Below are 27,581 nucleotides of genomic sequence, written 5' to 3'. Positions count from 1 at the left end.
TTCTCCCCCTTGACGTAGTTGTATCACACGAGTAATTGCATCGCAGGCTTTCACATACTGAGAAAAATCGGAACCGACGCGTCTTGCCGGGAGATTGACTTTGCGAATCCGAAAGAGATCAGCCAGTTGAGTGATCACCCAACACGCGCAACCCCATCTCTGCGGCATGCTGGTGCCGGTAGCTGGTCCGTCTACAACAGCGCACCGGACGATGCAGTCTGCACCGGAGGCTACTGCGAACCTGCTCAAGAGTCTGGCACCGGTTCACTCGACTTATTTCCCATGCATCCGAACTCCAACACGGCCCGAGACGAACGACGCGAACACGCCAGAGCTCAAGGAAGACGCCAAGAACAAGGTCGCACTCCTCAAGAGCGTGTTGGGCACGTACTTTTCGGATGTCGAACTCGACTTGCTCAATGCGACCAAAGGTGCGGCTCTCTACTCGAGTGCGAGTGTTTGAACTTCAGCTGAATACCTTGGGTCACGCGTCGTAGAACCTATCGAGACGTCCGACAAGCTGCTCGCGTTTACAAGTGTCTTGCCGGGCTCGCTGCACGGTCTATCCGACAAACCTCGGTGGTTGCTGTACACTTCTCGCTCGACGACCGCCCCTCAGACCCTACCGACGCCCTCGCTAGTGAACGGATCGCCTGTCGCCGTCACTCATCGGCCGAATCAGGCATCGACGGGTCCTGATGCAGGCAATCCAGAAGAGGACTTTGCAACTTGGTTCACCTGGCAAGCGCTGCGACTCGACTCGGCACTCGAACATGCGGTCCTCGATTTTGATCGCGTCGATACTCTCGCAACAAGAGACTCGCAGACGCGAGAGCGATTGCAAAAGGAGCGCAAGTCGTTGCAGAACGAGATCGAACGTACGCTCGTTGGAATCCTCGAAGCCCTGACGAAGAGTGCTGTGCGGATCCCCTGGCGTGGAGCGCAACGAGATGATCCGGCTCGAGACGGGGGTGTCGGAAAGGCCAGAGAAATCATCGAAGAAATGCTCAAACTTGCACAAGGTGAGAGTTTTGCCACTTGCCTCGGTTCAGAGTAAGGACTTGAAGCCTGATCGAGAACGCTGTAGGACTCGTTCCGTCAACACATCACGCATACACGACTTATCCAAAGTCGCTCTCCATGTTTGCAACTTCAAAAGCTTATCAAGCAGCGGGTCGTTCGCCCTCCAAGGGTGATATCGACGACGTCTTCTCCATGAGCGGGCTCCCGCCTGTGATCGACGTCCGCTCTCCCACCCATGCGAGGTCGCTGGTCCTCGTCATCCTTCGGATTCTGCTTCAAGCGACAGCAGGATCAATCGTTCTGGCGAATTATCGACCAACCGTGATAAATCTGCTTGTTTCGACCTGGCCGTCACCGGCATCATTCGCATCAGTAGATGCGATCCGAGCTGTGTCGCGAAAGGGTAAAGAACGCGAAGTCCTGCCAGACGAGATCACTCAGGTTCGACAAATCCTGACGGCTCAATGGCTCGCGTTGGCGAGACTCGCCGTGAACCAAGCCGTAGGAGGCGGCAAGGAGGTAGAACTGCAGCTGATTGCACAACAGGTCGCCGAAACCTTCTCGACCAGGCTCGGCGAGGCCGAATCAGCACGAAATACTGCTGCGATGGACCTCGATGACGAGACGAGCAGGGAACGGAGGGACGAGCTCGACAAGGTTATCGACAAATCTCTCTTCGAGCTCACAGTGCGCATCCATCGCGACTGTGCAGTTCAATCTCAACTTGGTCAACTGTATTGGCGATTCCTTGCGACCGAAGGAGAAACCCTCGTCTCGGTACTATTCAACGACCAGCAGCAGTACCATCTTCGAGCCTGTAGCCTGTTGCTTCTCGCCTATCCGCTTTCACATCCGTCACCTGCCCTGTCGACGTCTTGCTCGCCACTCGACCTTCTTTCCTTCGCCTCGCTGCGGCTACTCGATCAGCAATTGCAGAAGCACGCCGAGTGCCCGCTGTCGCCTGCCTCTGGAGATCATCAAGTACTCGTCACAACAGCTTACTCGCTCGTGCTCGCTGATCATGACAATCGCAACTCGATCATTTCTGAGCGAGCCGCGGTTGAAGCGCAGAACAACAACACGGTCGAAATCGTGCGAAAACGGAGGCGTTTGGAAGGACCTGATGTGCCTTCGAGTGATAGTATGATGGAAACGGACGAGATTCCGGGTGCTGCCAAGAGAAGGAGAGAGAAGAAAATGGCCAAGAACGCAGACGGTGCAGCAAGCCTCGTCGATGCGATTATAGCCCGGGCAGTGAGACGAAGCGACAACACGCTCAAGCAGATCCTCGAATCCGGAGATCTCACCGAATCTTTGGACTCGAGAATCGCCAGACTCATCGAGTAAGTCCTACAAGCTGACGATCTCTCAGCGGTACTTGATGGCTGACATCGCTGTCCTGACGTCAACTCTGCTCAGATCGCTGCTTGAACTACCGGAACCAAGTAGTATCGACTCCGTCCACACCATCGGCTTGATCGGCTGCGCGCGGAGCAAGTCGTCCGCGTCTGTGACTGTATCCGACTCGAAAGATCCTCTCGCTGGCAACTGCATGCTTTGTGACACCTTCAGCCCTTCTGCAAACAACGCTGTCCAGTCGATTCAGTCAGACACGCGTGTTCTCACGACAGAGCTTCTTACAGCATTCGACCAAATCTCTGCCAGAATATTCGATAACAAGCACGTATCAGACAAGCTGAGACTCAACTCACTCATGACAATTCAGAGAATCATCAGGCACACAAAGCTCGACCCAGCGAATGGAATCGAGCCGGGAAACGACTTGATCGACGCCATTTTTCGCGAGCTCGACGCTTCTTCCAGGAGCGTGAGAGTCGCGGCAGGGTGCGACACTTCATCTGGTGTTCACGCGTGTACAATGTCTGATCATCGTGCTCTGACAGGAGCGTCCTCCTGGCCATCGTGGCGGCTCAACAAGAGCACGGCTCCTCGATGTTGTTTGTCCGAGACCTATTCAAGATGCTCGACGGGATCATGTTCCGATCTGCTCAGACGACTGAGACGGCTCTGCACCTTATTGGACAACTTGCCAAGTACGTTCTTCTGTGCATGCGCATGCTGTCTAGCCTTGTACAAACTCTGATACCTCGTCTTGCTTGTAACTGCAGGGTTGCAGAGCCGCAAGGGTTGCTCGAATGCGAGAGCCTTGCGAGGATGATACGCTGTCTCGGCAACGGGAACGCATTCCTGAAGAGTAAAGCCAAATTACAGGTGCCTTCTCACCTCCCACATGTACTTGCCTTGAATCTTTACTGAGCCGTATCAACCGGAGGACAGCTCGCTCAAACTGCAGAGTACCGTGGTATCCGGCCATACGCACTTGTGCAGCCTCACTTTGCTGCTCTTGGACCTGTCATCGTCAGCTCGAGATCGACACTCAAAGCGTCGCTCGACAGTTTCCACCAGTCTCGAGACATGCTGTTGCGCGTCACGCGCGAGTACACCATCCCAGAGCTGATCCTCTCTTCAGACCCGCACTACCGCAAGACTCTCCTCGAAGACATCGCCACCGCTTCGGGCAGATCTGTCCCCGGCATGTTCATCGAGGAAGCTGCCGTACTCGCCAACGTCGTCGCGAGGCTCTTCATGGAAGAGGATGTCATCCGAGATAGAGGCGTCAAAGCGTTGGAAGCAGCCAGTGCGAGTCCAATCCGGGAATTGTTGACAGCGGGTCGAGTGCCGATCGCATTCGCACTGGCGCTGGAGCTTGGCGATGAAGACGACCAGGTTCGCGCAAAGGTGAGCAGCTACAATTACTTTCCAAAAAGCTCTCCGTCGCTGACGATCCTGCAAGTGCAGGCCGAGACCGCTCTCATCAATGTCGAAAGAACACGAATTGGCTCGCCAAACGCGAAAGTATCGATCGGCAAAATTCTCAAGAATGCAATTGTGGGCATTCTGTCCTTCATGAACAACGGTTTGCGCGAGGCTCGCACGCTTCGACCCTTGCGGGACAAGCAGAAGATCGTGCGTAGCTTGTCGGCCGTCACTCTCAAGGTCGGCTCTGGCATCTCTGGGTTCTCCCCTCAGGTACGTTGTATCGAGCTGTCGAGTCGATGATAGTCCTGACATTTGCGTTGTACCAGATCATGGCGACCCTACAGACGGCATTATCCTTCCCCGGCTTGCGGATGACAGCTCTTGAGGCTTTCAAGTCCTTCATGACATCTGGGAGGTTCAGCGATGTCGGGGTTTTCATCAGCCCCGTCTCCTCGAGCTTTGTACACATCTGGCCTGAGCTTGACGGGCCGGAGAAAGGCATCGCAAGCGAAATCTTGACATACATCGTTGAGAACCGCGAGGGCTTCAAGAACTACATGCAAGATGTCGCCGATCTCAGTCACCTCCCCGAACTAGCGGGCCCAGCCGCCGCCTTGAAGAAGCTAAGGCGGAAATGGACATTCGAAGACTGGACGAACCATCTGCTGGAGCGCATTCGGGGCGAGAACGATGCCGTCACAACCGAAGCCCTCAAAGAGCTCCGGGAACTCATGGCAGCGAGCTTTGACAAACTTCAAGCATTATCGTTCGGCGACTCTTTCGATCCAAATGTCGGACGCATCGTCGAGGTCCTCCTCGGCGCAGCAGTCAAAGACGGAAGTCAATTCGCCGATATCCGCAACATTGCTTGCGAATGCATTGGTCTCCTCGGTGCCGTCGATCCTGATCGATTCGAACTACCACCGGTCCAAGAACCGCCAGTCGTCCTCGAAAATTTCGAAAATCACGAGGAATCCGTCCGGTTCGCCCTGCGACTCATCCAGGATCTTCTTGTAGGCGCATACCGCAGTACGAACGACACGAAACATCAGGAGTTCCTCGCAGTCGCAATTCAGGAGCTCCTCAAATTCTGTGGTTTCACCGACGCCAACGTGGGTCCTGGAGCGAGCGAGACGACTGTCGATCAAGCGAAGCAGCAGATCTGGGCAGACCTTCCCGCCGACGTCAAGCAAGCTTGCGGTCCCCTTCTAAGCACTCGATTTCAGCTCAGCAACCTACCCCATCATGCCCCTGCTCAGTTCCCGATCTACCTATCGACGGCGAGCTTCCGCGACTGGGTCCGTTGCTTTGCCGTCGAAATTTACCGCAAGATCCAGGGACAGGAAGCTCTGGAGATTTTCAAGCCGTTCGAAGGTCTTCTGCAGCTCGAAGATTCTGCCGTACCCCAGTATCTCCTTCCTCACCTTGTCCTCAACGCGCTCATCTGCGGGTCAGAAGACGATCGGAATTTGATCAAGAACGAGATGGAAGTCGTTCTGACGGATCAAGTTTCGCCAACACATAACCTGCCAGAAAACAGTCGACTGCTTGCGGCACAGGTACGTTCAGATGGTCTTTGAACGAGCGTTGTAAGTCTAGTCGAGCTGATTCACGCTTCTCTGCAGACCATCTTCGCTTTGATGGATCATCTAAGTCGTTGGATCACCCTTGCTCGCAAACGTATCGCCGACCTCAAAGCAGCGCGGAAGAAGGGCAAAACCAAAACCGCGCTTGATTCGACGCTCTCGAACGCCCTCATCGTGGTCGAAGGTGTCCTGCAAGATATCCCACACATCCTCGTCGGCCAGGCCGCTCTCACCTGCAAATCATACGCCCGGTCACTCCTCAATTTCGAGTCTCACATCGTGGCTCAACGCGCCCAGAAAGGGAACGCTATGGACAAGGATCTACAAGCTTACTACGAGAATCTGCACGAATGCTACGCTGATTTGGACGAGCCCGACGGAATGGAGGGTATCTCGACGAAGATCCTGGCGCCAAGCATCCTGCACCAGATCCGAGAACACGAGTCGACCGGGCGCTGGACCTCCGCACAGAGCTGTTGGGAGGTCAAGCTACAGCAGAAGCCTGATGATGCAGCCAATCACGTTGGTCTCCTTCGGTGCCTCCGCAACCTCGGTCATTATGGTGCGACCTTTCGAGTTCTCTCACGGGTAGTCTTCTAGCTAACAGTGCATTTTCGATAGACTCGATGAGAACGCACATCACGGGTCTGCTCAGCAGCCGCGGAGATGAGGTCGACTGGGAGCGCATTCTCGCGCCGTTCAACATCGAGGCTTCGCTTTTCGTTGGTGACTGGGCGGCAGTAGAGGACACGCTCAACGTCCCCGAGCTCGATGGACCAGAAGCCGCATTTGGCCGGGTCCTCTGCGCGATGAGAGCCGGAGATGAAGCTCAGGTCGACAGAGCCTTTTTCGAAGCTCGAGAACAGCTGGGCGGGCCTATCGTAGCGGCGGGTCGAGAGTCATATCGTCGAGTCTACGATTCGGTCGTCCACCTTCATGTGCTGAACGAACTCAGGACGATCCACCAATCGCGCAGTGTCCCATCAGCATCGAACGAGCTCGTGAAGGTCTTGCAAGATCGCCTCAATTGTACTTCACCATCCTTTCGAGCACGCGAACCTATCCTGAATCTGCGAAGGACAGCATTCCGCCTTGCGTATGTCATCCTCAATTTTTCCCACCTGTCTTGCATTCTGCTCGTCGTGCTGAGAAACGTTCTCATGGTAGGCCACCTTCTGATCAAGCCGCTCGAATCATGATTGGCGATCTCTGGCTCGAGAGCTCCAAGATTGCGCGCAAAGCCGGTCATTCCCAGACCGCTTACAGCGCAATTCTGCAAGTTCGAGATTGCTCTGCCGACTTTGCCTACTATCAGAGTGCAAAACTTCTCAAAGCGAGTGGGCAAACTTACAAAGCCATTCAGGAGTTGGACAATCGTCTCAAGCCGATCTTGGCCAACTTCAACCGTGACGATCCCGATTCGTCGCTTGTTATTGCTGGTCGCTCAGGTGTTACGCCTCTCGCGAAAGTGGGTGATCCTCTCATGTTTCCTCAATGCAAGCACTGACATCTGTTGCCGTGTCAGGCTGCTCTTCGCCGCGCACGATGGATGCTTGAAGCCGGACGTGTCGAACAGAATGCTGCCATTGCGCTCTTCAAGGACGCAGGCGCCCTCTCTGCTGAGTGAGTTGTGTCTTTCAGCGGCGACAAGATGCCAGACGGCCTGATCCCATTTGACTACAGGTGGGAATCCCCTCTGTACTATCTTGGCCGGTACTGGGATCAGCTTGCCGACGCCGAACGACCGCCTGCCGATACTGCTCAGAAAGGGACACCTGTGGTCCAGTAAGTCGCTTCTTCGCTGTGATTCCTGCGCTACGGGCTGATCGTCCTCTCCTTGCATCCCAGCCTCCGAAACGGGACTTTCCGAACAGAGGTGGTTCGCTTGTACGCCGAAGCGCTTCGACACGGCACCAAATACATCTACCAGGCTCTCCCTCGCATGCTCACCATCTGGCTCGAGATGTCCGAAACGCCCGGAATTGTGCAGTACGCGAAGTTGCGGACCAGAGAGTGCGTGCTATTGCCTCATTGACCTTGATTCCGAAGATCTTGACGATGTTATTACCTCTGTAGTCCAAAAGCAGCACCGCCGAGCGACGAGATTGGAGATCTGTATCGTCACTTCAGTCGACTGAACGATCGGGTCTCTGCGTGCGCGGGTGCCGGGAAGAATGCTGCGCATGCTTTGCCCACATATCAGGTTGGCTCGTTTTGACAAATGGTCCCAAACAAGAAACGCTGCTAACTCCAAGCTCCCTCGATAGTGGCTCACGGTGTTACCTCAGCTCGTGTCGAGAATACTGCATCCAAATGAGCGGGTCGTAAACACCCTCGAGATTATTCTGCTCAAGGTACTTAAAAGCTATCCCCATCACGGCTTCTGGGCCATGGCGTCCGGTGCCAAATCCATGACAAGTAGGCGATCGAAGCGAAACTCGCGAGTCCTCCAGAAAGCCAAGGTGCGCGTTTCACCGTTTACGGAGTTGTCAATCGCTGAACCTCTTTCGTCGTCATCAGGAGGCTTACTTGGCTGGTCACGAGTCGAGCTCGGCCAACGTTGCAGCTCTCATCGAAGAAGGCCTGAAACTTGTTCAAGAACTACTCCTTTTGTGTGACTACAACATCACCGGCAAGGTCGACTCGATGTCACTCAAGAAATCCTTTCCGTCGCTGTACAGTCTGCTCCCGGCGCAGATCATCATTCCGTTACAGAATTCTCTCACGGTCTCATTGCCATTCGACGCTTCGCAAGCCGCGTCCCACAAGCCTTTTCCGGACGACCTTCCAACGTTCCATTGTATGTACTGATATGTGTGAAACCATTGCTATGTCACTAACGCCTGTCCTTTAGCTTTCGAGGATCAGATCACCATCATGAGCTCGCTGCAGAAGCCGCGCAAGATTACAATCCGGGGCAGCGACGGACAGCTATACAGTTTCCTGTGCAAGCCGAAAGACGACCTTCGCAAAGATGCACGGCTCATGGAGTTCAACGCGATGATTATCAAGCTTCTCAAGAAAGACTCGGAAGCTCGTAGTCGCAAGCTCAGTACGTCTTTTGGGGTTGTCACAGGCAGAAGGCGTCCAGTTCTTGCTTACATGTTTTCCGCTTGGCAGGTATCCGCACCTACTCTGTCGTGCCTCTGAACGAGGAATGCGGTTTGATTGAATGGGTGCCGCACGTTGTCGTGCTTCGAGGAGTACTCAACAAGGCTTACTCGGCTCGAGGAATAGCGTCCTGGGTGAGTCGCTGCCACGCCTTTGAGCCGCGGTTGCTCAAGCTGATCATTTGCTCGAACAGTCGCCCGAGCTCAAAAAGATCTTCGACACAATCAGAGATGTTCCGAAGAAGACCGGCGAGCGATTCGAGAACGAAGTTTTAGCGCAGTAAGCTGTGCTCTCCGCTCGTTTTGCTTCGCCTTTCTCAGACTGACTTGAAGTATGCTCCGCAGATTCCCTCCCGTGTTTCACGACTGGTTCCTAGAGAATTTCCCTGAACCATCAGCGTGGCACCGTGCTCGCTTGGCCTATTCTCGAACTGCGGCTGTCATCTCAATGGTTGGCTTTGTGCTCGGGTTCGCTTCTACTTCTCATCGACGCTAGTCTCGCCTGATCTGTCCCTAACCTTTTGCGCTACTGACAGATTGGGTGATCGGCATTGCGAGAACATTCTCCTCGACGGCACGACAGGCGACACCGTACATGTCGACTTCAACTGTCTCTTTGACAAGGTTAGTCCAGCATCCGTTGTAACAATCTGGTGCGGTCCCGCTGATTTACTTCGTGCGCTCAGGGCCGGACATTCGAAGTCGCCGAAAAGGTGCCATTCCGCCTGACAGCAAACATCATCGACGGGATGGGAGTCACGGGCATTGAGGGTAACTTGTGTCCTGCCTCACATCCTTGTGCTCAATGACTAACGATGCGCACACCTGCTCTGTCAGGTGTTTACCGTCGCTCCGCGGAAATCGCGCTTCGCATCCTCCGCGCGAACAAAGATAGTCTCCGCTCTGTGCTGGAGACGTTCCTCCACGATCCACTCGTTGAATGGATAAGTCGCAAGGTGAGTTTGCACTTCATGTGAAGCCGACTTGCTCGCTGTACTTACTGGAATCTCGGCTTCAGTCGACCGCCTCCACGGACCAGACCAAGGTCAAAGCGCTTGAAAGTCTGGAGCCGATTTCAAACAAACTTCGGGGATTGCAAGTCACATCGGATCCCAAGTCTCTGGGCGCCAAAGAGGTTACGGTCGAGGAACAAGTCGAGCGCCTGATTCGAGAAGCGCGGGATCCGGCCAATCTCGGATCGATGTATGTAGGGTATGTGCTGTCGCGATTTCCTCGAATGTACGACTTGTTCTCGGCTGACAAACGGCTTCCATCCAGGTGGTGTGCTTGGTATTGAGAAATCCTGTTGTTGCAATTAAACTTCGCTTGTCTGCTCGTCCCCTGCTCTGTGTCACTTCCTGTGCACTGCGCCATATAGTCGTCGTATCTGATCGGTCGTGTACATCGATTGCGCAATGGAATCAGGAAAAGTTTCCCGCGGGGATTGCCGACGAAGGCCGTTGACGAAGTCCGGCATTTGCGGCTCCTCTCTTATCCGTCAGCCACGTCTCGAACTTGTCTGCTTCCCCCTCTAGCGTTCGCCAACTAGTCTTCTTGCGACGCTTTGCCCTCAACTCTCAGCCTCTGCCCAGCCCGCAGCTTCGTCTCATCAATCCGAAAAAAAGTACGGTGTCCGAAAAAAGTTCAATGATCGTCCGCCTCGCTTCTCTCGCATCAACCGTCTGATAGTTTCGGTAAACAGTGTGCTCCGACAATGCAATCGAGTTCCTGACTAGCCTCCCCAAAGTGAGTGCTTGCCGTCGTCCGCTTCATCATGCCTCCACTCGGACTCCACTCATGCTGCGTTCTACATCAGTGCGAGCATCACATCCACATTGAAGGTATGCCAGGAGCTTTCTGATCAAGACGGACTCGGAGCTCATTCAGGCATACGAATCAGGGTCCCTTGAACCTGAACTACTTTTCACCCTCGCCGAGAAGAACAAGATCGCTCTCGCTGCAGGCATGTACACGACGATCGACGCGCTCAAAACTCGGTAAGGAGCGCTCTCAGGTAGATTTGAAGCAGTTGCAGGTGCTGATCATTGAACAATTTGTCCAAAGTTACGAGAATTTTACTTCGCTCGATGACTTCTTGGCGTACTTCAATGCCGTAAGCTCAAAAGCCTAGTCAGGCTTGCGTTCTTCCTCAATGGTGGGCGAGACTCATTCTTCAATCTATACATAGGCCATGGATGTGCTTCTTTACGAGGACGATTTTGCGGCTCTCGCTTACACCTACATGAAACGAGTCTCGACCGACGGTCTCGTCCACACCGAGGTGAGCCATTGCCGAACTGACTGCTACGAGTTTGGCATGAAGACAGCTCATACATCGTGTTTCGCTCAGGTCTTCTTCGACCCTCAAGCTCACACCGGCCGCGGCATTGCTCTCGAAACGGTCGTCGAAGGTTTAACCAAGGGACTCAAGCAGGTCAGTTTTCCCTAGTCGGATTCGTTCCAAAAGTGGGTATGACAGGAGATTGATCGACAGAGTTGATTCTGCAGGGCGAAGCTGAATTCGGCATCTCGCACAAATTGATCATGTGCTTCGTCAAGCACCTCTCGGTTCAGTCTGCCGTCGACGCGGTCGGTGACATGGCGCCTTACTTTGCAAACGGTCTCGTTTGCGGTCTCGGCGCTGACAGCACCGAGAAGAACAACCCTCGTAAGTCCTGCACCGCATGAGAAAGAGCCAGCGTCCTTGTCGGTATTCTCTGATACGGAAGCTGGGTTCGTCTTGCAGCGTCCAAGTTTGCCGACGTGTATGCGAAAGCGCGTCAAGTCAACGTACCACACTTGACGATGCACTCGGGCGAAGAAGGTCCAGCAGCGTGGGTACGAGAGACTCTCGCGCTCGGCATCAACCGGGTTGATCATGGAGTGCACGCCGCGGATGACCCCGAGCTACTCAAGGAACTCGCATCGCGCAACACGTTGCTCACTGTGTGTCCGTTGTCGAACGTGCGATTGCGCGTACACAAGGACGTGTCTGAATCGCCGATCCCGCTCCTGCTCGAAGCTGGTGTACCCTTCTCTATCAACAGTGACGACCCGTCCTACTTTGGAGGTGAGAGCTCGTTCTTCCTTTTCGATTCCCGAATGCCGATTAGGCTCGGCTAGGACGGCATCGAGGGAGGGTGTGGGCCGTCACGAGAGGAGTGACAGGTGATTGACGGTTCGCTTGTTCGCCTTGACCAGGATACATCCTCGACAACTACCTCGCGGTGCACAAGGCGTTCAAATTTTCCAAAGAGACGTGGCGGACGATCGCGGTCAACTCGGTCAACGGCTCGTGGTGCGACGAGGCGCGCAAGAAGGAACTTCACGCGCTGATCGAAGCTCACTTTGACAAGTGGGCTTCCAAAGAAATCTGAGGGGAAAAAGGTCACGTGTTCAAGGAAACTAGACTGTATCAGAGCATTCATAGAGTCGCATTGCATTGCATCGTTCACCTTTAGCGGATGTGACGACTTGCGGGAAGATTGAGCAGCTGGAGACGCCGCCTCGACTTCGCCCGCCCCGATGCGATCAGCTGGAACGTATGCTTGCATATCAGAGAATATATGAATCTAGAGACTCGCTTGTGAGAGCTGTGCAAAAGATTCGTATCGGACTTGCGCACTTTCGCATTCGACTCAGCTCGGAACTTCAGACCGAGCCCCTCTCACCGTCCGCCTTTTGCCTCAACTGCGTGTTCGAACTTGCCGCACGGCATTTGGCCGCTCGACAGGAATCAATCAGCACAGCGAGCGCGAGGAGGCCGGTGTTTGTTTCAAGCTCTGCCCTGCGCGCAACATCAACCTCGCCTCCCCGCACAGCATTCTGCCAACCTCGTGAGCTGCAAGAGACACTAGCCCACAGCTCTGCCTCTGCTGACACTGCACACTGTTGGGCGACTACAGTATACCCGAGGCGATGGACGACGCAACGAGTTCGAGCCGAGCTGCTCACGAAGGTGCCGCACCTCTACAGAACGGGAACGGCACGCAACAGAGCCAGGAAGGATCAGCAGTTGGGATGTCAGAGTCTCAGTCAACAGTCCTCGCCGATCATTCCGCTCTCGCCTCGACCGCAGCTACCGCACCGCATACTGTTGATCAACCCGCTGCATCGAACGGCATCGCTCCTCCCGCTGCGATGAAACATGCCGAGCCATCGCAAGCGTCAGTCGTACCTGCGGAACCTCAACAGCAAGGCGAACCAGATTCGGCGCAAGATCTCGATCGAGTGGGTTCGAGCATAGGCCCAACCGCCGAGGTGACCATGGAGGAGCAGGCAACGAAAGACACAGTACAAAACCCAACAGGAGACACTCCCGCAGTTCCTGCACGTACGACTGCCGAACTTGCCGCGGAAACGGTCGATTCCGACTCGGTCATGGTGTCGTCTGAAGCTCCTTCCCGCGCCCCGTCCCCAACCCCTCGCGAGTCTACCCCTGCTCTCTCTGAAGCTCCTTCCGACACGCCTTCGGTCGATTCAAACCTTGCCGGACCCCCTCCTGAGGCAGCGGGCGTCGATCTCTCCCATCCCCTCTCGGCGTACCAGTTTGCAAACACGACTCTCGTTCCCGTCGCATCGACCTCGACAAACCCCTTTCATTTTGTCAGCTGGCCTCCGCAGCCACTCGAGGATTCGTGGCAACGTACTCGCCTCCCTGACGATGACGAAGCGTATCTCGAACTCGATCGCGAACCCGGATACCGCGCGTCTCCTGCCGAGTTGGAAGCTTCCCGGGTACGCGAAGCAGAGAAACAAGCAAAGATCAAGGCAAAACTGCTGCAGAGCAAAGGCAAAGGCAAAGCGAAAGAAGTCGTGGTTCGTGCCGCCCCCAAGGCGAGAGCGATGGAGCGAGCGAATAGTACAGATCAGCCCGTACCGGCGAAACGAGGACGACCGGCAAAGTCGACGCTACAGCAGACGGTAGTTCGACCCACACGACCGGAAGTTCAAGCAGCACCGCAAGCAGCACCGCCATTAAAACCAGTGAAGCGCTCCCAACTGGTCATCCAAAGGTCACAATTCGCTCGGGACTTGGCAGGACGTGAGCTGTTGTCTCCCTTGACGTTTCCTCATTTCGATCTTGGCATTCACCGACCTGACGTTATCCTGTATGCAGTTCTGATGCGCGATGGGCTGCAAGTCGCTCTTCCCGGCGGAACGAAGCCTCATCCCGACTTTATCGATTTGTATGCACTCCCACCGCATTACCTCGCTGAAGAAGGCGCACCGCCAAATTCTGCGGAAGCTTCTCAGAACCCTGCGCCTGGAACGCAGCCGCCTGCGGCTGCTTCTGCTTCTGCCGTCACGTCGAATGCACCGTCTCGCTCCGCTTCAGCCACTGTGGCGTCCGATCCAGCCGCTACAACGCCGCAGCCGACAGATCCCAAGGTGGCCAGCAACGAATCCAAGGCTGTTAAGCGAGTTCGAGAACAGACAGATGAGGGAACGGGCAATCCGAAAAAGACGAAAAGGATGGCACAGCCAGCCGAAGCCAAGCCCGAAACGGATGGTAAGCGATCGATTATGTACTCTACTGCTCGGAGGTCATACTCACTCCTGGTGTGTAGCTCCAACTCCCGAGCAAGTTGCTCCGCCTGTCGATTATATGCTTCAACAGACGACGTGTCTGTCGAAGAAGATCGATGGTCAGATCCGTTGCTGTCAATGTATTGCTCGGGCGATCGGTCAAGGTTGTTGCTTCCAAGGCATTCGCTCGTTCGGTGTCAACGCCGAGGCACAAATCGTCACGCCTCCAGTCTTCTTAGATACAAAACTGCCGGACGATGTCCCTCAGTTCACGAAACAATTGATCGCGCCAATCAGCGACCAATACAATCAACTGATGCGTACCTGGCTCGCCCCTCAACTCTTGCCGATCGTCGAACGCGAGCGCAAACATGCTGAAGACGCGGGAACGAAGCGATTACGGCTCGACCTTACGACACTCTCGCTCTGCGACACTTGCAACACGTCCATTCTTGGAAGCGAATGGATGTGCAGCACTTGTGGACGCGTCGCGTGTCGCACTTGCTACCAAACCCTGTCTGACCTCGAGCAGCGCGAGGCTGCCGGATTGCAACCTCTCGTGACTCAGAACGAGGCACAACGCCGCAAGAAATGTATCGCCAAGAAGCGTGGCGGTGACAAGGCGAGTTCCGGGGAGGATCACTGCACGGAGCAGTTCGTCCCGATGTCTCGACTCGACAAGAGAGACCTCGCGCAACTGCAAGCCGACTTGTACAAGTGGAAAATCACGCATGCGATCGTGCCTTCAGATGGCTCGGCCAAGAAATTCCTTGACGAAACCTACCTGCTCGAATCACCTCTGCCCGACTACGATCAAAATACCCATCCCTTGCATCATATACCCGCGTGCGACATGAACCCTGCCGTCTTCCTCGAACTGTGGCTCTCGTCGGCACCGATCCTTGTAACCGACATCAACCTCGGCGCTCTCACCAAGTGGACTCCCTCGTACATCGCGAATCGCTTCCCGCTCATGGAAGTTCAGTTGCAGAACAACAAAGGCTCCGAGCTGCTCACAGCCACAGTCCCGTACTTTTTCGGGCAATTCAACGAGGATGGCGGTCCTCAGCGCACGGAGGATGTTAAACAGACTTTCCGCACAAAAGTGAGCGCTAGTCTCGCTGCCCTAGAACCGCTGTGACAATGAGATGCTGATGTTCGCACTCCCACCAGGACTTTCCTGGTCCGAGACAGTTCACGCGTGACTTCAAAGAGCTTGCTGAAGAAGTGATTTTGAAACCTGATCGATGTCTCGAGGAACTCCAGCTGACATTTGTCGCGGTTGCCGACAGTTTTACCGTATCCTGCCGATCCGCGACCTCATCCACCCTGATGGACCGCTCAATTTCTTGGCACACACTCCTGCGAACGCGGTTCAGCCTGATGTCGGACCTTCCGCTACCAACAGTTGGGCTGTTGACGCCGCTACCGGTACCACCTTACTAAGAAGTGAGAGACTGCTCCTTGGTTCTTCCCGGCACTGCGTTAGACAGAGGCTGATTACGTTTGCTCGGGGTTGTGCAGCCGACGTTACCGACATCGCGAGTCTGATGTACTGGGGTCATCACGACGTGGCGACTGGCCGAGAGTTGCGAATTCGCTGGGACGTGTTCCGTTCAGAGGACGCCGAAGTGGTGAGCCGCCTCGGGATGTTCCTGTTCCTCGCTTTGCAGTGCTTATTCGATACCCTTGCTCGCAGCTCCGCGAGTTCTGCTGGGAACTCCTCACGAAGAAACTGCCCAAGGGAACTTCGGCAACCCGCTTCCGCGAGTCACATGACGACCCTTTGCTCAACCCTTGCGTCTACCTGAACCAGCGGCAACGAGACCATCTCGCCACGACGAAGAAGGTCTTTTCGTACCCCGTGTATCAATACCCCGGTCAACTCGTCTTGATTCCCGCTGGTTGCCCGTACCAAGTTAGCAGTTGGTCGGACCATCTCAGTCTCACGACGCACTTCCTCGCAGGGCCTCGCCTGTCCGATGCTCTCAAAGGTACATGCAGGTTCCGCTCTACAACGTTCCCGACCGGTTTCGTCGCTGACTTTTCTCGTGTGTTTTTCATTTGCAGTGAACGGAGCATGCAGTCGCGAGACGAAAGAGCGCACATTATGGCGGACCGACAACATCCAACTCGAACGACAATTGCTCTATGCCTGGGTAAAGACACGCAATTCGTTCTCTGGTTTCCTACAGCAGCCTGGACTGATAGTATCAACCTGTTTCTTTGATCTCGTTCCGTCAGTACTCTTGTCAGAACGCGGACAAACGTTACACGCCAACTCCGCTCGATTGGAAACCTCGTACGAACAAGACTGCCGAAGATCTCGCGCGAGAAGCTCGTTCGACGGAGAAACCGGCGTCGATCAAACCAAAGGACAAGGAAGCAAGCGCAGACTAGTCTCTCCGTTCCCATATCGATTCTCGTGATTTCTTTGTCCCCTTTTCTTGCTCGGTTTGACCCGATGAGCTGTATTTGCGGTTCCTCAGTGTTGTAGTTCGTTCCGTTTTCTCCTCTGATCCTGCTCTTTTCGAAATCGAGTTGGCGATAGTCTATCGATTACAAGTTGAATAGTGCGTGACAATCAGGTCAACTCTGAAGCAAAGCCTAGACCTCGTCATCGCTGTCGTCGTCACCTGATTGAGCAAGGATACATCGTCAGCTTGAGCGATCTATCTGATTGCTTTGATCGAAAGAAAGTGTACGCTCACGGAACCGGCTGTTCTCGCTCTCGTATCGCCTCTCGAGCGATCTCGAGATCCACGAAGCATCGCCCTCCTCCTTCGAGAGCGAGTACCCTGCGCGCACAGATTAATCAGGATGAGTTGACCGCTGCTTTTGATAAGGCAATGGAAGTTGAAAGGTTTTTTAAACAGTCACAAACCTTGACCTCCCCAGAGAGCGAGAGCGACCGGTAAGAACACGAGACCGTGTAGGGCGCCCGACAAGATCAACGCGAACCACATTCGGAAGTAGTACACCTCGAGGAGCTTGGAACGAGTGAAGCTCAGCGTGACAATACCAATGATCTTCCTGCAAATGCGATGCAAGGGATTCAGTCAGGGACGTTCACGGTGAAAGAGGCAATTCTTCAGGCAGGGAGTGGATCGAGCGTACGTGCAAAAGATTCCCGAGAGGACCGACGGGCCGACTTTGACGAGTGCAGTCATTGCACGTTCATCACGACTGCTCAGTCCACCATTGACACCCATGAAGGATCTCGCGATGTGAGAGCAGAATTCGACAGCAATCCCCGCCTACAATTTGTGAAAGATCAGCAAAGGCACTTTTGCGAAGCAGGGGGAGGAAGTGAGCGCACCCCGATTACGAGATTGACAAGAGAGAGCGGGTTGAGGGAAACGTTCCACACTCCCATGATTCCGATGAGCGATGTGACCGAGAGGAATATCGTGAGCACCACGACGGCTGAAGTTCGGATAGATCCGAGAACGATGGCCGAGACGCCGAGGATAGCTAGCAAAGTGAGCGAGAGTACGAAGAATGTAGTAGACCACAGAGACGAATACGACGAGAAGAAGACGTAGAAGAGCGAGTAGGCGAAAACGTCCGTGACGGTCCTGCTGGACAAATCTGCTGCGATCCTCTTGGCCGCTTCATAGGCTTCTATGAAGTCACGCTGTCCCTTCAGCGGTGAATGGTAAGTGCGTATATGCGAGTACGAAACGCTTGAGCGGTCTTTAGGGAGGGACAGAGCTGCGCTGTAGGAGCTGCGACCGCCGAGAGGACACGACTCGTCGGTGGGCGAGATCAGCCACTGATTCAGGAATCGCATGAACTCCTCGTTTTGCGGCAACCCTTCGACTGTGAAAAGACCATTCGCGACGTTGTTCAGTCCACGCTCGAGCTCAACCAGCTTTACAGTATGCGAGAGCGTTGAAGCAGGGCTTACGAGTTGTGCTCCACTCTGGTTCACGGTCTTCGAAGCATGGCTTGCAAAGACCCGGAGAGTCGTGTTCGCTGCAGAACTCGGTCGTGTTGCGTTTCTTGACCCGACAACAATCCTCGAGCAACGGGTTCATCCACTGGACAAAATCATCGACCCAGACCGCACTATTCCCGAAAGGCCAGAACCGCAGATCAGTGCCGAACTTGTAGCGACTACGTGTTTCTGAAGATCCTTACGGAGGTTCTGCAAGGAAGGAGCTGTTCGTGCGCTTCCTTTCTGCCTCGAGGACATTCGCCATGGAAAACTCGTGACATGCCGAGAACCGTCCGCATACTTTTTCGACGGCGGGAGTCTGCGTGATGTCCAGTCTCGGATCGTGCCGAATGACAAAGTACACTGGAGGGCCAATCTCGAGATAGGTGTCGACCGCGTTGAAGTAATTGACGAGGTACGACGACGACGGCAAAGCCAAACGTTGGTCTAGAGGTACCCATCGCATGAAGTCAGTGAATGACAGTAGAAGGTTAGGCAAAGGTACTCACCGAGTCCCAGATCAACATGACGAGCTCCGATCCAGCTGAGCACGAAGAGCCCTCCAAACAGCGCAACGACGATGTACTTGACTGGATTACGCAGCAAGTTTGGTGCATACTTGGTACGGAAGAATCGCTGCAAGAACGGCTCTCGCGCATCAAAGCGTAGTGAGGAGGTCGAGGGTGAGCTGAGAGTTAAGAGCGGGAAGCTGTATTTACAAGACCGAGGATCAGTACAGACAGAGCGCGAGGGTATCATGTCAACGTACAGATCGAGTCGGCCCGCCTGAAACAAGGTGCAGGATGTCAGTCCGTACCGAAACATGCCTGCCAGAGTAGGAGAAAGTCTAGTCACCTCGACTCGGCGCTGATCCAGGGCCAGCGCGCTGACGAAGACGGTCACTTGTAGCAAGGCATTGATGAGCGTCGCCGCTGACGCGTACAAAGCAAAGTTGCGAACCGCAGGCATGCCCGTGAGAGCTCCCAGGGCGAAAGCGACAGTTTCACAGCTAGCGCTCAACAGAATGCTCGGACCCATCTTTGCCATGACTTTGGCAATTCGTTCTTCGTTCGAGCCTGTCTCGTCATCGTCGTAGAGTTCTTCCTCACTCTGCGCACTCCGTATCGGTTTCGCAAGCTGAGCCTCAAGTTCGTAGGTGAGCAAGAAGACGTTGTCGACTCCGATCGCGAGAATCAAGAAAGGCAAGACTTCAGCGATGATGAGGGTTGTTCGAATGCCAATCGCCGACAGAAGTGCGACGGCAGTCGAGATCGAGAGGAGCACCAGAAGGATGCCGAAGAGACCTGGTCCGAGATGAATCAAGGTCAGAGCGTGTTCAGATAGAAAAACTTGAAGCAGTGAGAACGTACCGAGTCCAAACTTTGACTCGACGAGGAGTCTTCGCCTCGCTTCTGCACCCGGTTCGGCATGGCCTTCGTCCTCTGCTTCTTGAGTTGGATCACCTCCGTCGCGACCAAGCTTGATAGCCCCACCACTGACTCGAACGACTGCCAGCCTCAGCCCATCCTTGACGATTCGGCCCAAGAGCCCAAGGATTTTGAGGCCCGTGCCTCCCAATCCGAACGCGATGTAAACAAACATGAGGATGTACGACAGGACGACGATCGCGACGTCCGTGTTTGCTGCAGCGCCCAATTCTTGTTCGAGACTCAGGCCCGTGCTCCAATCGATTCGCAACCCTCGTTCACTCGCTTCTCCTCCAGGTTTCGAGATCTCCTTGAGATACTCTTCGAGTTCGGTTTCCCACTCTTCGGCTGTACTGATTTCCGCCGGATCCAACGAGTTCCGGACGACGTACGTCACGACAACCGCTCTCGCTTCGGATGCGGTCCCGTCTTGTGGGATCCTCCCAAACACGAACTTGGGTTCGATCGGTTGCCCGAACGTTGGCAAACACGAAGCTGGAGACTCGGCGCACGAGTCGAGCAATTTCCTCCAGTTTTTGCTCGTCACTCCTGCGTCTTCTAGAGAATGTTGAAAGTAGGCGAGCGGCGATTGTACGATGCAGTCTTCGAGGGATGTGGTTCCTTGTGAACGGGCTGACGGCGCGAAACAAACTTGGGGTAAAGAGATGTTGCGCTTGGTAGTCGTGAGCGTTCGAATCCGGTTCTCGACGGACAAGATGTAGGACAGCGTTTCGAAAGAAGTCAGGACGGGCGCGTCGACGGGATCCCAGCGAGTAGGAGCGACAATCGCTACTTGACCGTCGGTAGCGGAACGAGACGGGTTCGGAGCGACAGAGAAGAAGAGCTGTTCCGTGCGATAGAAAGGTCCGAAATTCTCCTCAAAGATGCTCTTTTCATTCGCGACGGGCGAACCTTTCGGCACCCACAACCGGACAGGATCCTTCTCGACTTGGAAGTCTTTCCAACCAATGTTGCACAATCCGCAGATCGTGAGACCGAGCAGAATGGTTGTGACTGGACGCTTTGCGCAGAAGTATCCGAGAGAGTAAGCCGATCGCGAGAGAAGCGTGTTGAGCTTGTAAGTGCGCGGCTGCGGCGGGATGTCTGGAACCGACGAGGCATACTCGGGTCCGAACGAGAGTGACAAGCGATGAGTCGAAGGCGAGTTGACGATCGAGTCGGGGTTGCCGTTACGATTACTGCCCGTCTTGCGGGACTGGGAAGACCCTCTCGAAGTGGGTGAACGTGCCGCTTCCGCGTCAAAGTCGACGGAATTACCAGCTGTGGACGCGCGAGTTCGAGAGGTTGCAACTTTCATGGCAGCACTGTTCGATAGCGCAACCGGAGTCTCGTCGTACTGTTGGTTCCCGGCGAGAGGGTCTTCGCTGCTCGCGTCGACGGGCGTGCTGCTTGGATCCGACCTATTCACTGTATCCCGTGGGGCTTCGGGGTGTGACCAAACGGTGTTGAGCATTGACAGTCGATGTCGCAAGCGAGTAAGCATGCCAGTCCCGGTTGGCGAGTGCCGCTGCCCGTTTCGAACCGCATCATCTTCTTCGAGGGGAATGTCGGGCAGCTTGATCTGGCTGTACCCATACCGCATGCGGATCTCCTTTTCGACGAGGATACCGATTGATGCGACGAGGACGACTGCGTAGAGGATGACGAGAACGAAAGGGAAACAGTCCATCTTGCCGACTCGACATCGACGAGCGTCCCGTTCTCGGGGTGACAACACCGGGGGCAGAGCTGCGCAGACATCTGGACAGTCGGGGCAGGCACAGCGAATGTTGGGGTCGGACGACGAGCACGGGTGCGGCGAAATGGACAGCGGAACCGCAGGCGAAAGCGCCAAGGTCGTTGAATTTGTATCTGAGGGAAAGTCAATCTGGAATGGGGAACCGAGGGCGCGTTCTTGGCCCATGTAGCGCAGGAAGGAGAGGTAATCCGTCGCGCCGCCTGGTCGAACGAAACAAGCACAGACATCAGTTCACTGAGTCTGCTCTTCGGACAAACTGCAATTGACTTGCCACCGATCAAGTCCATCGCGTAGCCGTTGGTTGCGCCAAATTTGACGCCTCGGCAGCTGTCGAAGAAGCCCTGTCCATAAGGTGCGCTGACAGCAAACTCGACCGTCTTGACCGCTTCGCGATCGTGGCCGTCTTTCTTCAGAGTCTGGGTCTCGGTGACGGTTAGGAATTGAGATTGATCGGGAGAGCAAGTGAACTGGCAGTAGAAACGTCGAAAGTTGATGCGGCAAGCGGGACACGACGAGATGAGTGGATCGGCCTGCGCGAGTGAAGTCGCGAGGGTCTCGAGCTGCCCGAGCGTGCAACACGTGTCTGTCGAAAAGTCGTCACCACACACTTGCTTGAGGGTCGCGAGGTAGACGAGATCGTCGTCGTGCTGTGCAATCGCATGTGGGACACCACTCGCGACGTGAGTGGTCGTTCTTCGCCCTCGCGAGAGCCGGACAGGTCACGCACGGATTGAGCTTTGCCGTTGTACGGACAGGGGATGTCGCCTCCAAAGATGGATTTCTTGCCACATGAATCGTTGATGGCGCACCGTCCGGGTGATCGGGTCCAGATTGACGAGACGGCGCCCGTGTCGGCGCATGCGCTCACAGCGAGGAGCGCTATCGAGATTAGCTCCCGCCGCCGCGACTTGCTGTACAGCATAGTCGATTGACTCGTTCGAAAACCAGGCGGTGTGGTTTGAGAGAACGTTCAAAGATGATGATGCCGATCGCTCGACTGCGGCTGGTCAACATTCTGGGCTTTCGCGCGCACATACAGGACTGTAGCTACCACAGGCCTAGATCTACACAATCTAGCGTCTAGCTACGGGGCCCGACCCTGTTTGCGAGTACCGCGAGCAGCGAGCCGACACTGTCCCGCCCCGAGCCGCCCCTAGCCGATTTCGAAACTGCCGCAACGGGCGCGCGCAGAGCCGACGCTATCCCGCTCTGATTCGCGCACACAGCCGACGCTGTCCAGCTCGTATGTCGCGTACAGAGCCGGCGCTGCCCCGAGCGCACACAGCCGACGCTGATCCGCGCCTAGTCGCGACGAGCCGATATTGCGTGTAATAAAACTGGGCTCCGCTCGCTCCGAGAGCTTCTCTTCTTTGCTTTCTCCTCAGCTCAACCTCCAGCGCCCGAATCCGTTCTTCTTCGCTGGCAGCTGATCCTTGCTCCAATCTTCTTGGGGCAAAGCACAATCAAGAGCGCCTAGTCTCGACCCCACCTGCAGATCGCTTCTCCTGTCTCTCTCGCGTACAACTTGACGCCCGCCATGGCACAGCACACTCTCGCAACCCGGGCAATCCACGCCGATCACAGACTTGCAGGTCCGGAAGTCGCAGCCAACATCTCGTCAGTCTCTGCCATTCATCGCGTGCTCGGCGCTCGTTACTGCGGGTTGTAGCCCTCGCTCATTCAGTCGTCGTGAACCAGAACGTCAACTACGTTCCGACATCCCGCTCCTGAAGAAATCGCAGCAAAACCCGAGGGTTACTACGACTCTGACTGGAAACCGAACGAGCCCAGTCGAGATATCTACTCGAGGTTCGTCTCTCGGACTCGAGGATGGTGGTCCCGCTCGCAGCAGCTGACCTTGTCTCGCTCTCGGCAATCTAGAGAGACACAACCGACCCTGACCCGCGCAGAAAAGGTTCTCGAAGGCGTCATCGGCTACCCGACCATCTGTTACCCGTCCGGAATCGCGGCATTCTACGCGCTCCTGGTTCATGTCAACCCGGACGTGATCGCGATTGGGTTCAAGGACGGACCAGGCTACCACGGCTGTCACGGAGCCATCGACGTCTACTTGCGCACAAAGGGCCTCGATGTGAACCAGGTACATTTACCTCGCACAGCACGCTCGGACGAATCATTTCGCTCACTTTCTATTGATCTCGTCCGACAGGCAAAGATCTTGCTCGACGACGAGTACCCTTCCGATGGCCGCAAAGTCCTCTGCTGGCTCGAGACTCCCCTCAACCCAACTGGCGAGAGCTACTCGATCGAATCATGTACGTCTACTTCCTCGGTTCGACTCACAGAGTTTTCCTCCTCCTGATACAAAAGCTTGTCACATCGTTTCCACAGACGCAAACAAGATCCATGCTATCCCTGGAGGAGTGCTCGGAATCGATTCGACCTTTGCCCCACCCCCTTTGACAGACCCGTTCCGATGGGGAGCAGACATCGTCATGCACAGCGGAACGAAATATTTTGCAGGACACTCGGACGTCCTGATTGGAACGTTGTCAGTCAAGACGACCGACGAGTGGCTCAAACTGTGGAACGATCGCACGTACACAGGCAGCGTACCCGGATCACTCGACACGTGGCTCCTCTTAAGGAGTTTGAGAACCCTACACGTGCGGGTTTCGAAACAAGCCAAAACGGCGACCGCCCTCGCACAATGGCTCAACTCGTTGACTCGAGACAAGTTCGCTACTTCGGGAGAGGAAGACGAAAGCTCAAAAGGGATCGTTCGCAAAGTGTACCACACGACCTTGCAAGCGAACGCGAGCGAACTCATCTCTGAGGATGGGACGAAACAAATGACGGCTGGACCAGCTTGTTTCAGTATCGTACTCGAGAAAGAGATTTACGCCGAGTACCTCCCTTCTCGGTTACACCTGTTCTTTGTGAGTCTTCCATCATAAAATCGGTACCGATTCCCCATTTCGAGATGAAACTGAAGCAGCATCTTCCCCCTCGTGTGCAGAATGCTACTTCTCTCGGAGGAGTCGAAAGTCTGATCGAACAACGCATAGTTTCCGATTCGACCTGTGATCCATGTCTCGGTAAGTCTAAGTCGTGCTCCTGATTATAAAGACCGCTAGGACCATCCTTGACACCCTCCTCCCTATCTGACGAATTTTTGCGACAATCAGTGCGTTTATCGCTTGGTCTCGAAGATCTCGAAGACCTCAAAAACGACTTGAGACAAGCGTTCAAAGAAATTGTCGAGGTGAGCGTTTGCTTTTTTCGCACAATGGTGCTTTTGTCGATACCTGCACAAAACCCTGATCCGGTTTCCTCCGTATACTATCGGATAATATTTCTCTAGATCGAACGATCTCAATCGAATGCTGCCTAGCCTAGAATTGCTTGATTCGAAATGCGAGCCGGAGATTGGATTCATGTTGTCACAATCGAATAGATGGAGAGCGAGAGAGTGGCATAATAGTTGATGAGAGCGTCCAGGCGAGCGACGTAGTAAAGTACTCTCTTTCGAGTGCAACCTTTACGGTATCGTGTCTCGCAACCAGCTTGCTCTCTTCGGATCAGTGAACACGAATGAAATCAAGAGCTCTTGCTTGTACGAATTGCGACTTGGGGAGCATAAATGTTGATATTTTCAGGTTTGAATCACTTTGCTATCCGTTCAAATCTCCACATATCAACCTCACTGGAAACGACGCAAAACAAGTTATGATTGACGAGTTTTCGAGGATCGCATGTAAAACTTTGAGGAGGTAAACTTACATGTCTACCGATTTCTGTTTGTGATGTGCCATGGTTTTTGGTAGATCGTACTGTTTTTCGTTTTCCAGAACATCAAAGTTCCACAGTGAAACGTTAGAAATTCGAAGCGAAGGAACAGTTTCCGAGATATTTGAGAGAAAGAGAACGAAATCTCACCCTCATCTGAGCGATGACCGTGCCGGTAAATCCAAGAGATTTCGCTTTGCGTTCGAGAAACTCTCGAGTACTAGACTTGTTGAGAGAGTACACTGCTGTCTTGGCCACCTGAAGAATTGCAGGAAAATCCGGCGAGGTAGAAAGAAAAGAGGAGTCAGCTCTGCGTCGAGAGACAAGCTAGGAAGAATGCAGCAGGCAGCCGAGGAGATGGGAAATTTTCCGCACTTTGCAACCGATCTCGAGAAACACGGCATCGATTCCTTTGTTCCACGTGCCGAACGGAGGACTAAGGGAGTTTCAGGAAACAGAGGGAAGAGTTAGGATTCAGGATCACAAAACCTGCGGCACTCAAACAAGTGAAAGGATGTACGTACTTCATGACCACAGTATCGGGCCTCTCTTTGAGTACGGATTCCGGATCGAATATTGGTACGCCTTCGAGTGTCGGTTTTGAACCTTTCGTACCAATCTCGGCATGAACAAACTCGATGTGTTCCTCCATCTCGACCGACTCGACGTTTTCTCTCGCGATCGCGAGTGCATCAGGATCCATGTCGACACTCGTGACTGATCTGAATCGACGACAAACTTTGAGTCAGATCTCTTGGAGTTGAAAGAATCGAGACCTGGCTGCTCACTCGGCGCCCATCATGACACAAGCTATACTCAGGACCGCACAACCACATCCCATGTCGAGTACGACCTTGTCCTCGATATCATCGAATTGAGTTGCGGCGGTAAAGATCATGCGAGATGCGAGATGAGGCGAAGTGACATATTGTTCCAGTTCTCGTTTCGGTTCGGCTGTAAGGTGCACATGCGCCGCCAAGGTCGTTCATTAGCATGCGGTCCGATAGGGACGCAATGTCTCTTACCGAAGCCTCGCAAAGGTTGCAACTCTGTGAAGACCGAACAAATCCAAGGATCAGCAGAAGAAAGAAGACTGATCAGCGTATGCTCGATGCGACTGACCCGACTCGAGTTCTTTGAGCTTCATTGACGACCAAAAGAGCGAACGAGGCAAGGTTCGACAGGGGAGAAACGCAACTGCACAGCTTTCCATCGTTTGCCCCTGTTTCTTTTCTCTCTCTCGGTTTCTTCCAAAGAATGCGGCAGGGGAGGGTTGCGAGAGTATTGCAAAACCACGAGGAAACAGCACAGCGAAACAAAAGACGAAATACGAGAAAAGTAAAGACAGAAAAAAAAAAGAGAAACACTTCACAAATCAGAGCCAGAGAACAAAGAAACGAAGCTGGAAGGTTTCCATCCTTTTGTAGAGATAGTCTAGTGTCCTGGTGGGGTGGTTTACTTCTTGCCTTGAAGCCATTCCTTGACGACATCGGCAAACGACACCATGCACACGGTTTGCCAGATTCCGAGTCCGATGCGAGGGGTCACACCTCGGTACAATCCCTTGATCCCGTTCTCCTTGTAAATGTACGCGAGCGTGTTGCCGATCGTAGGTTTCGCAGGACGGTCCGGGTTTGCAGATTTCGCCATCGATTGCATCTGGTGTTGTGCGAGCAAGGGTCAGCCTAGCACTATCTCGGGCACAAGGGATTGAAAATTCACTTCGACCCGGACCACCTCGATCGGTTGGTTCCAGCATCCAAGAGCACCTCCAATCGTCGAAGCAGCGACACGGTCGATTGTCGAGAGACGGTCTCCCTTTTGTACACCACGAGCCTTGCGAATCGAGTCTTCAGCGAGACGAGCGAATCCCATGCTGTTTTTGTCCGCCGAGGAAAGGATCAGCATTCGGGATCGAGAACCCGAATCAGCTCGAGTTAAAAACGAGCTCACCGAGATCCCCAGTTGGTCATTTGGCGCAATGCAACCGCGTTGACTCCCTTGTTGATACCTCGAATACCCCCCTTGCGGTACATGTCCATGAAGAGTTTGAACCTTTGATCTCGTGAAGACTCCAATCTCAGCTCCTCGCTTTCTCGAAAAAGAAAAGAAAAGAAACAACTCACGTCGAAGGAGGTTCGACTCCACCGACCGCCATTTTGCTCCTCGTGATTTCTGCCGTCTTCATGCACGTGCAGAATCCGACCGTAGCGTACGCTTGAGCAACTCCTCCTCCCATTCCACCCAAGAGCCCTGCAGTGGCCGTTCCGAATCCAGCACCGATCGCTACCGATTGAATCTCGGCCGCAGCGAACAAGAGGACGGCTCCTTTCGTCGAAGCTTCGATCCATGCCCACGGGATCAAACCTTGGTAGACTGTTTCAAACAGAACCTCTCTCCGTCAGCAAATTGCAGTTTCGGAGATAAAGGAAATCTGAAAATTCACAGCCGAGTACTCCTCCTCGTCCCCACACTTTTTGCAATGCTTGACCCATCGTGTCTCCTCGTTGACTCGCCATTTGAGTCTTGACCACTTCGAGAGGTTGTCCGAGCGTAGTAACCTAGCAATTTCGAGAAAGGGGGGGGGGGGGGGGGGGGGGGGGGGGGGGGGGGGGGGGGGGGGGGGGGGGGGGGGGGGGGGGGGGGGGGGGGGGGGGGGGGGGGGGGGGGGGGGGG

At 54.5% G+C, this 27,581-nt stretch overlaps 7 protein-coding genes across 7 annotated transcripts; 4 read left to right on the top strand and 3 right to left on the bottom strand.

Annotated features, from left to right (window-relative positions):
* Positions 1–166: 166 nt before the first annotated feature.
* MEC1 (protein kinase MEC1) lies at positions 167–9,797 on the top strand (the record flags this gene model as incomplete). Its single annotated transcript, XM_076681269.1, has 27 exons — positions 167–431; positions 498–1,022; positions 1,088–2,366; positions 2,443–2,868; positions 2,928–3,077; positions 3,153–3,255; positions 3,322–3,783; positions 3,844–4,074; positions 4,131–5,363; positions 5,430–5,952; positions 6,012–6,486; positions 6,558–6,858; positions 6,916–7,013; positions 7,074–7,175; positions 7,239–7,403; positions 7,467–7,593; positions 7,658–7,852; positions 7,911–8,190; positions 8,245–8,442; positions 8,511–8,635; positions 8,695–8,780; positions 8,846–8,968; positions 9,037–9,124; positions 9,187–9,271; positions 9,338–9,456; positions 9,519–9,712; positions 9,779–9,797. The coding sequence occupies 27 exons, from the start codon at positions 167–169 to the stop codon at positions 9,795–9,797; spliced, it is 7,977 nt and encodes a 2,658-aa protein (XP_076531592.1).
* Positions 9,798–9,915: 118 nt separating this feature from the next.
* AAH1 (adenine deaminase) lies at positions 9,916–11,877 on the top strand (the record flags this gene model as incomplete). Its single annotated transcript, XM_076681268.1, has 11 exons — positions 9,916–9,968; positions 10,036–10,124; positions 10,203–10,246; positions 10,317–10,341; positions 10,401–10,497; positions 10,565–10,613; positions 10,689–10,781; positions 10,851–10,934; positions 11,009–11,168; positions 11,247–11,570; positions 11,702–11,877. 11 exons carry the CDS (start codon positions 9,916–9,918, stop codon positions 11,875–11,877), a joined length of 1,194 nt encoding a protein of 397 aa, XP_076531591.1.
* Positions 11,878–12,418: 541 nt separating this feature from the next.
* Positions 12,419–16,429, top strand: JCM15063_006533 (uncharacterized protein; the record flags this gene model as incomplete). The annotated part of the gene is made up of 8 exons (XM_076681267.1): positions 12,419–14,012; positions 14,071–15,134; positions 15,203–15,256; positions 15,322–15,478; positions 15,554–15,663; positions 15,729–16,023; positions 16,100–16,188; positions 16,274–16,429. The coding sequence occupies 8 exons, from the start codon at positions 12,419–12,421 to the stop codon at positions 16,427–16,429; spliced, it is 3,519 nt and encodes a 1,172-aa protein (XP_076531590.1).
* A 207-nt stretch (positions 16,430–16,636) lies between these two features.
* On the bottom strand, positions 16,637–22,077 carry NCR1 (sphingolipid transporter; the record flags this gene model as incomplete). The annotated part of the gene is made up of 12 exons (XM_076681266.1): positions 16,637–16,665; positions 16,741–16,827; positions 16,914–17,062; positions 17,147–17,286; positions 17,349–17,851; positions 17,940–18,100; positions 18,173–18,416; positions 18,479–18,678; positions 18,739–18,755; positions 18,825–21,355; positions 21,427–21,802; positions 21,883–22,077. 12 exons carry the CDS (start codon positions 22,075–22,077, stop codon positions 16,637–16,639), a joined length of 4,632 nt encoding a protein of 1,543 aa, XP_076531589.1.
* Positions 22,078–22,692: 615 nt separating this feature from the next.
* JCM15063_006531 (uncharacterized protein) lies at positions 22,693–24,510 on the top strand (the record flags this gene model as incomplete). Its single annotated transcript, XM_076681265.1, has 8 exons — positions 22,693–22,772; positions 22,854–22,964; positions 23,037–23,256; positions 23,326–23,431; positions 23,508–24,055; positions 24,136–24,214; positions 24,305–24,381; positions 24,481–24,510. The coding sequence occupies 8 exons, from the start codon at positions 22,693–22,695 to the stop codon at positions 24,508–24,510; spliced, it is 1,251 nt and encodes a 416-aa protein (XP_076531588.1).
* Positions 24,511–24,782: 272 nt separating this feature from the next.
* Positions 24,783–26,052, bottom strand: JCM15063_006530 (METTL5 family protein; the record flags this gene model as incomplete). Its single annotated transcript, XM_076681264.1, has 8 exons — positions 24,783–24,822; positions 24,900–24,949; positions 25,056–25,163; positions 25,281–25,341; positions 25,430–25,627; positions 25,694–25,859; positions 25,931–25,954; positions 26,028–26,052. The coding sequence occupies 8 exons, from the start codon at positions 26,050–26,052 to the stop codon at positions 24,783–24,785; spliced, it is 672 nt and encodes a 223-aa protein (XP_076531587.1).
* A 308-nt stretch (positions 26,053–26,360) lies between these two features.
* On the bottom strand, positions 26,361–27,466 carry YHM2 (Yhm2p; the record flags this gene model as incomplete). Its single annotated transcript, XM_076681263.1, has 5 exons — positions 26,361–26,564; positions 26,628–26,781; positions 26,859–26,960; positions 27,032–27,281; positions 27,352–27,466. Coding segments are annotated over 5 exons (825 nt in total), but the record flags the coding sequence as incomplete, so codon positions are not given.
* Between the last annotated feature and the right edge of the window lie 115 nt (positions 27,467–27,581).

This window comes from Sporobolomyces koalae (genome assembly GCF_050403365.1).
Source record: "Sporobolomyces koalae JCM15063 DNA, S_koalae_JCM15063T_v1_ctg62, whole genome shotgun sequence".
NCBI lineage: Eukaryota > Fungi > Basidiomycota > Microbotryomycetes > Sporidiobolales > Sporidiobolaceae > Sporobolomyces > Sporobolomyces koalae.
This window is presented reverse-complemented; position numbering and strand designations above follow the sequence as displayed.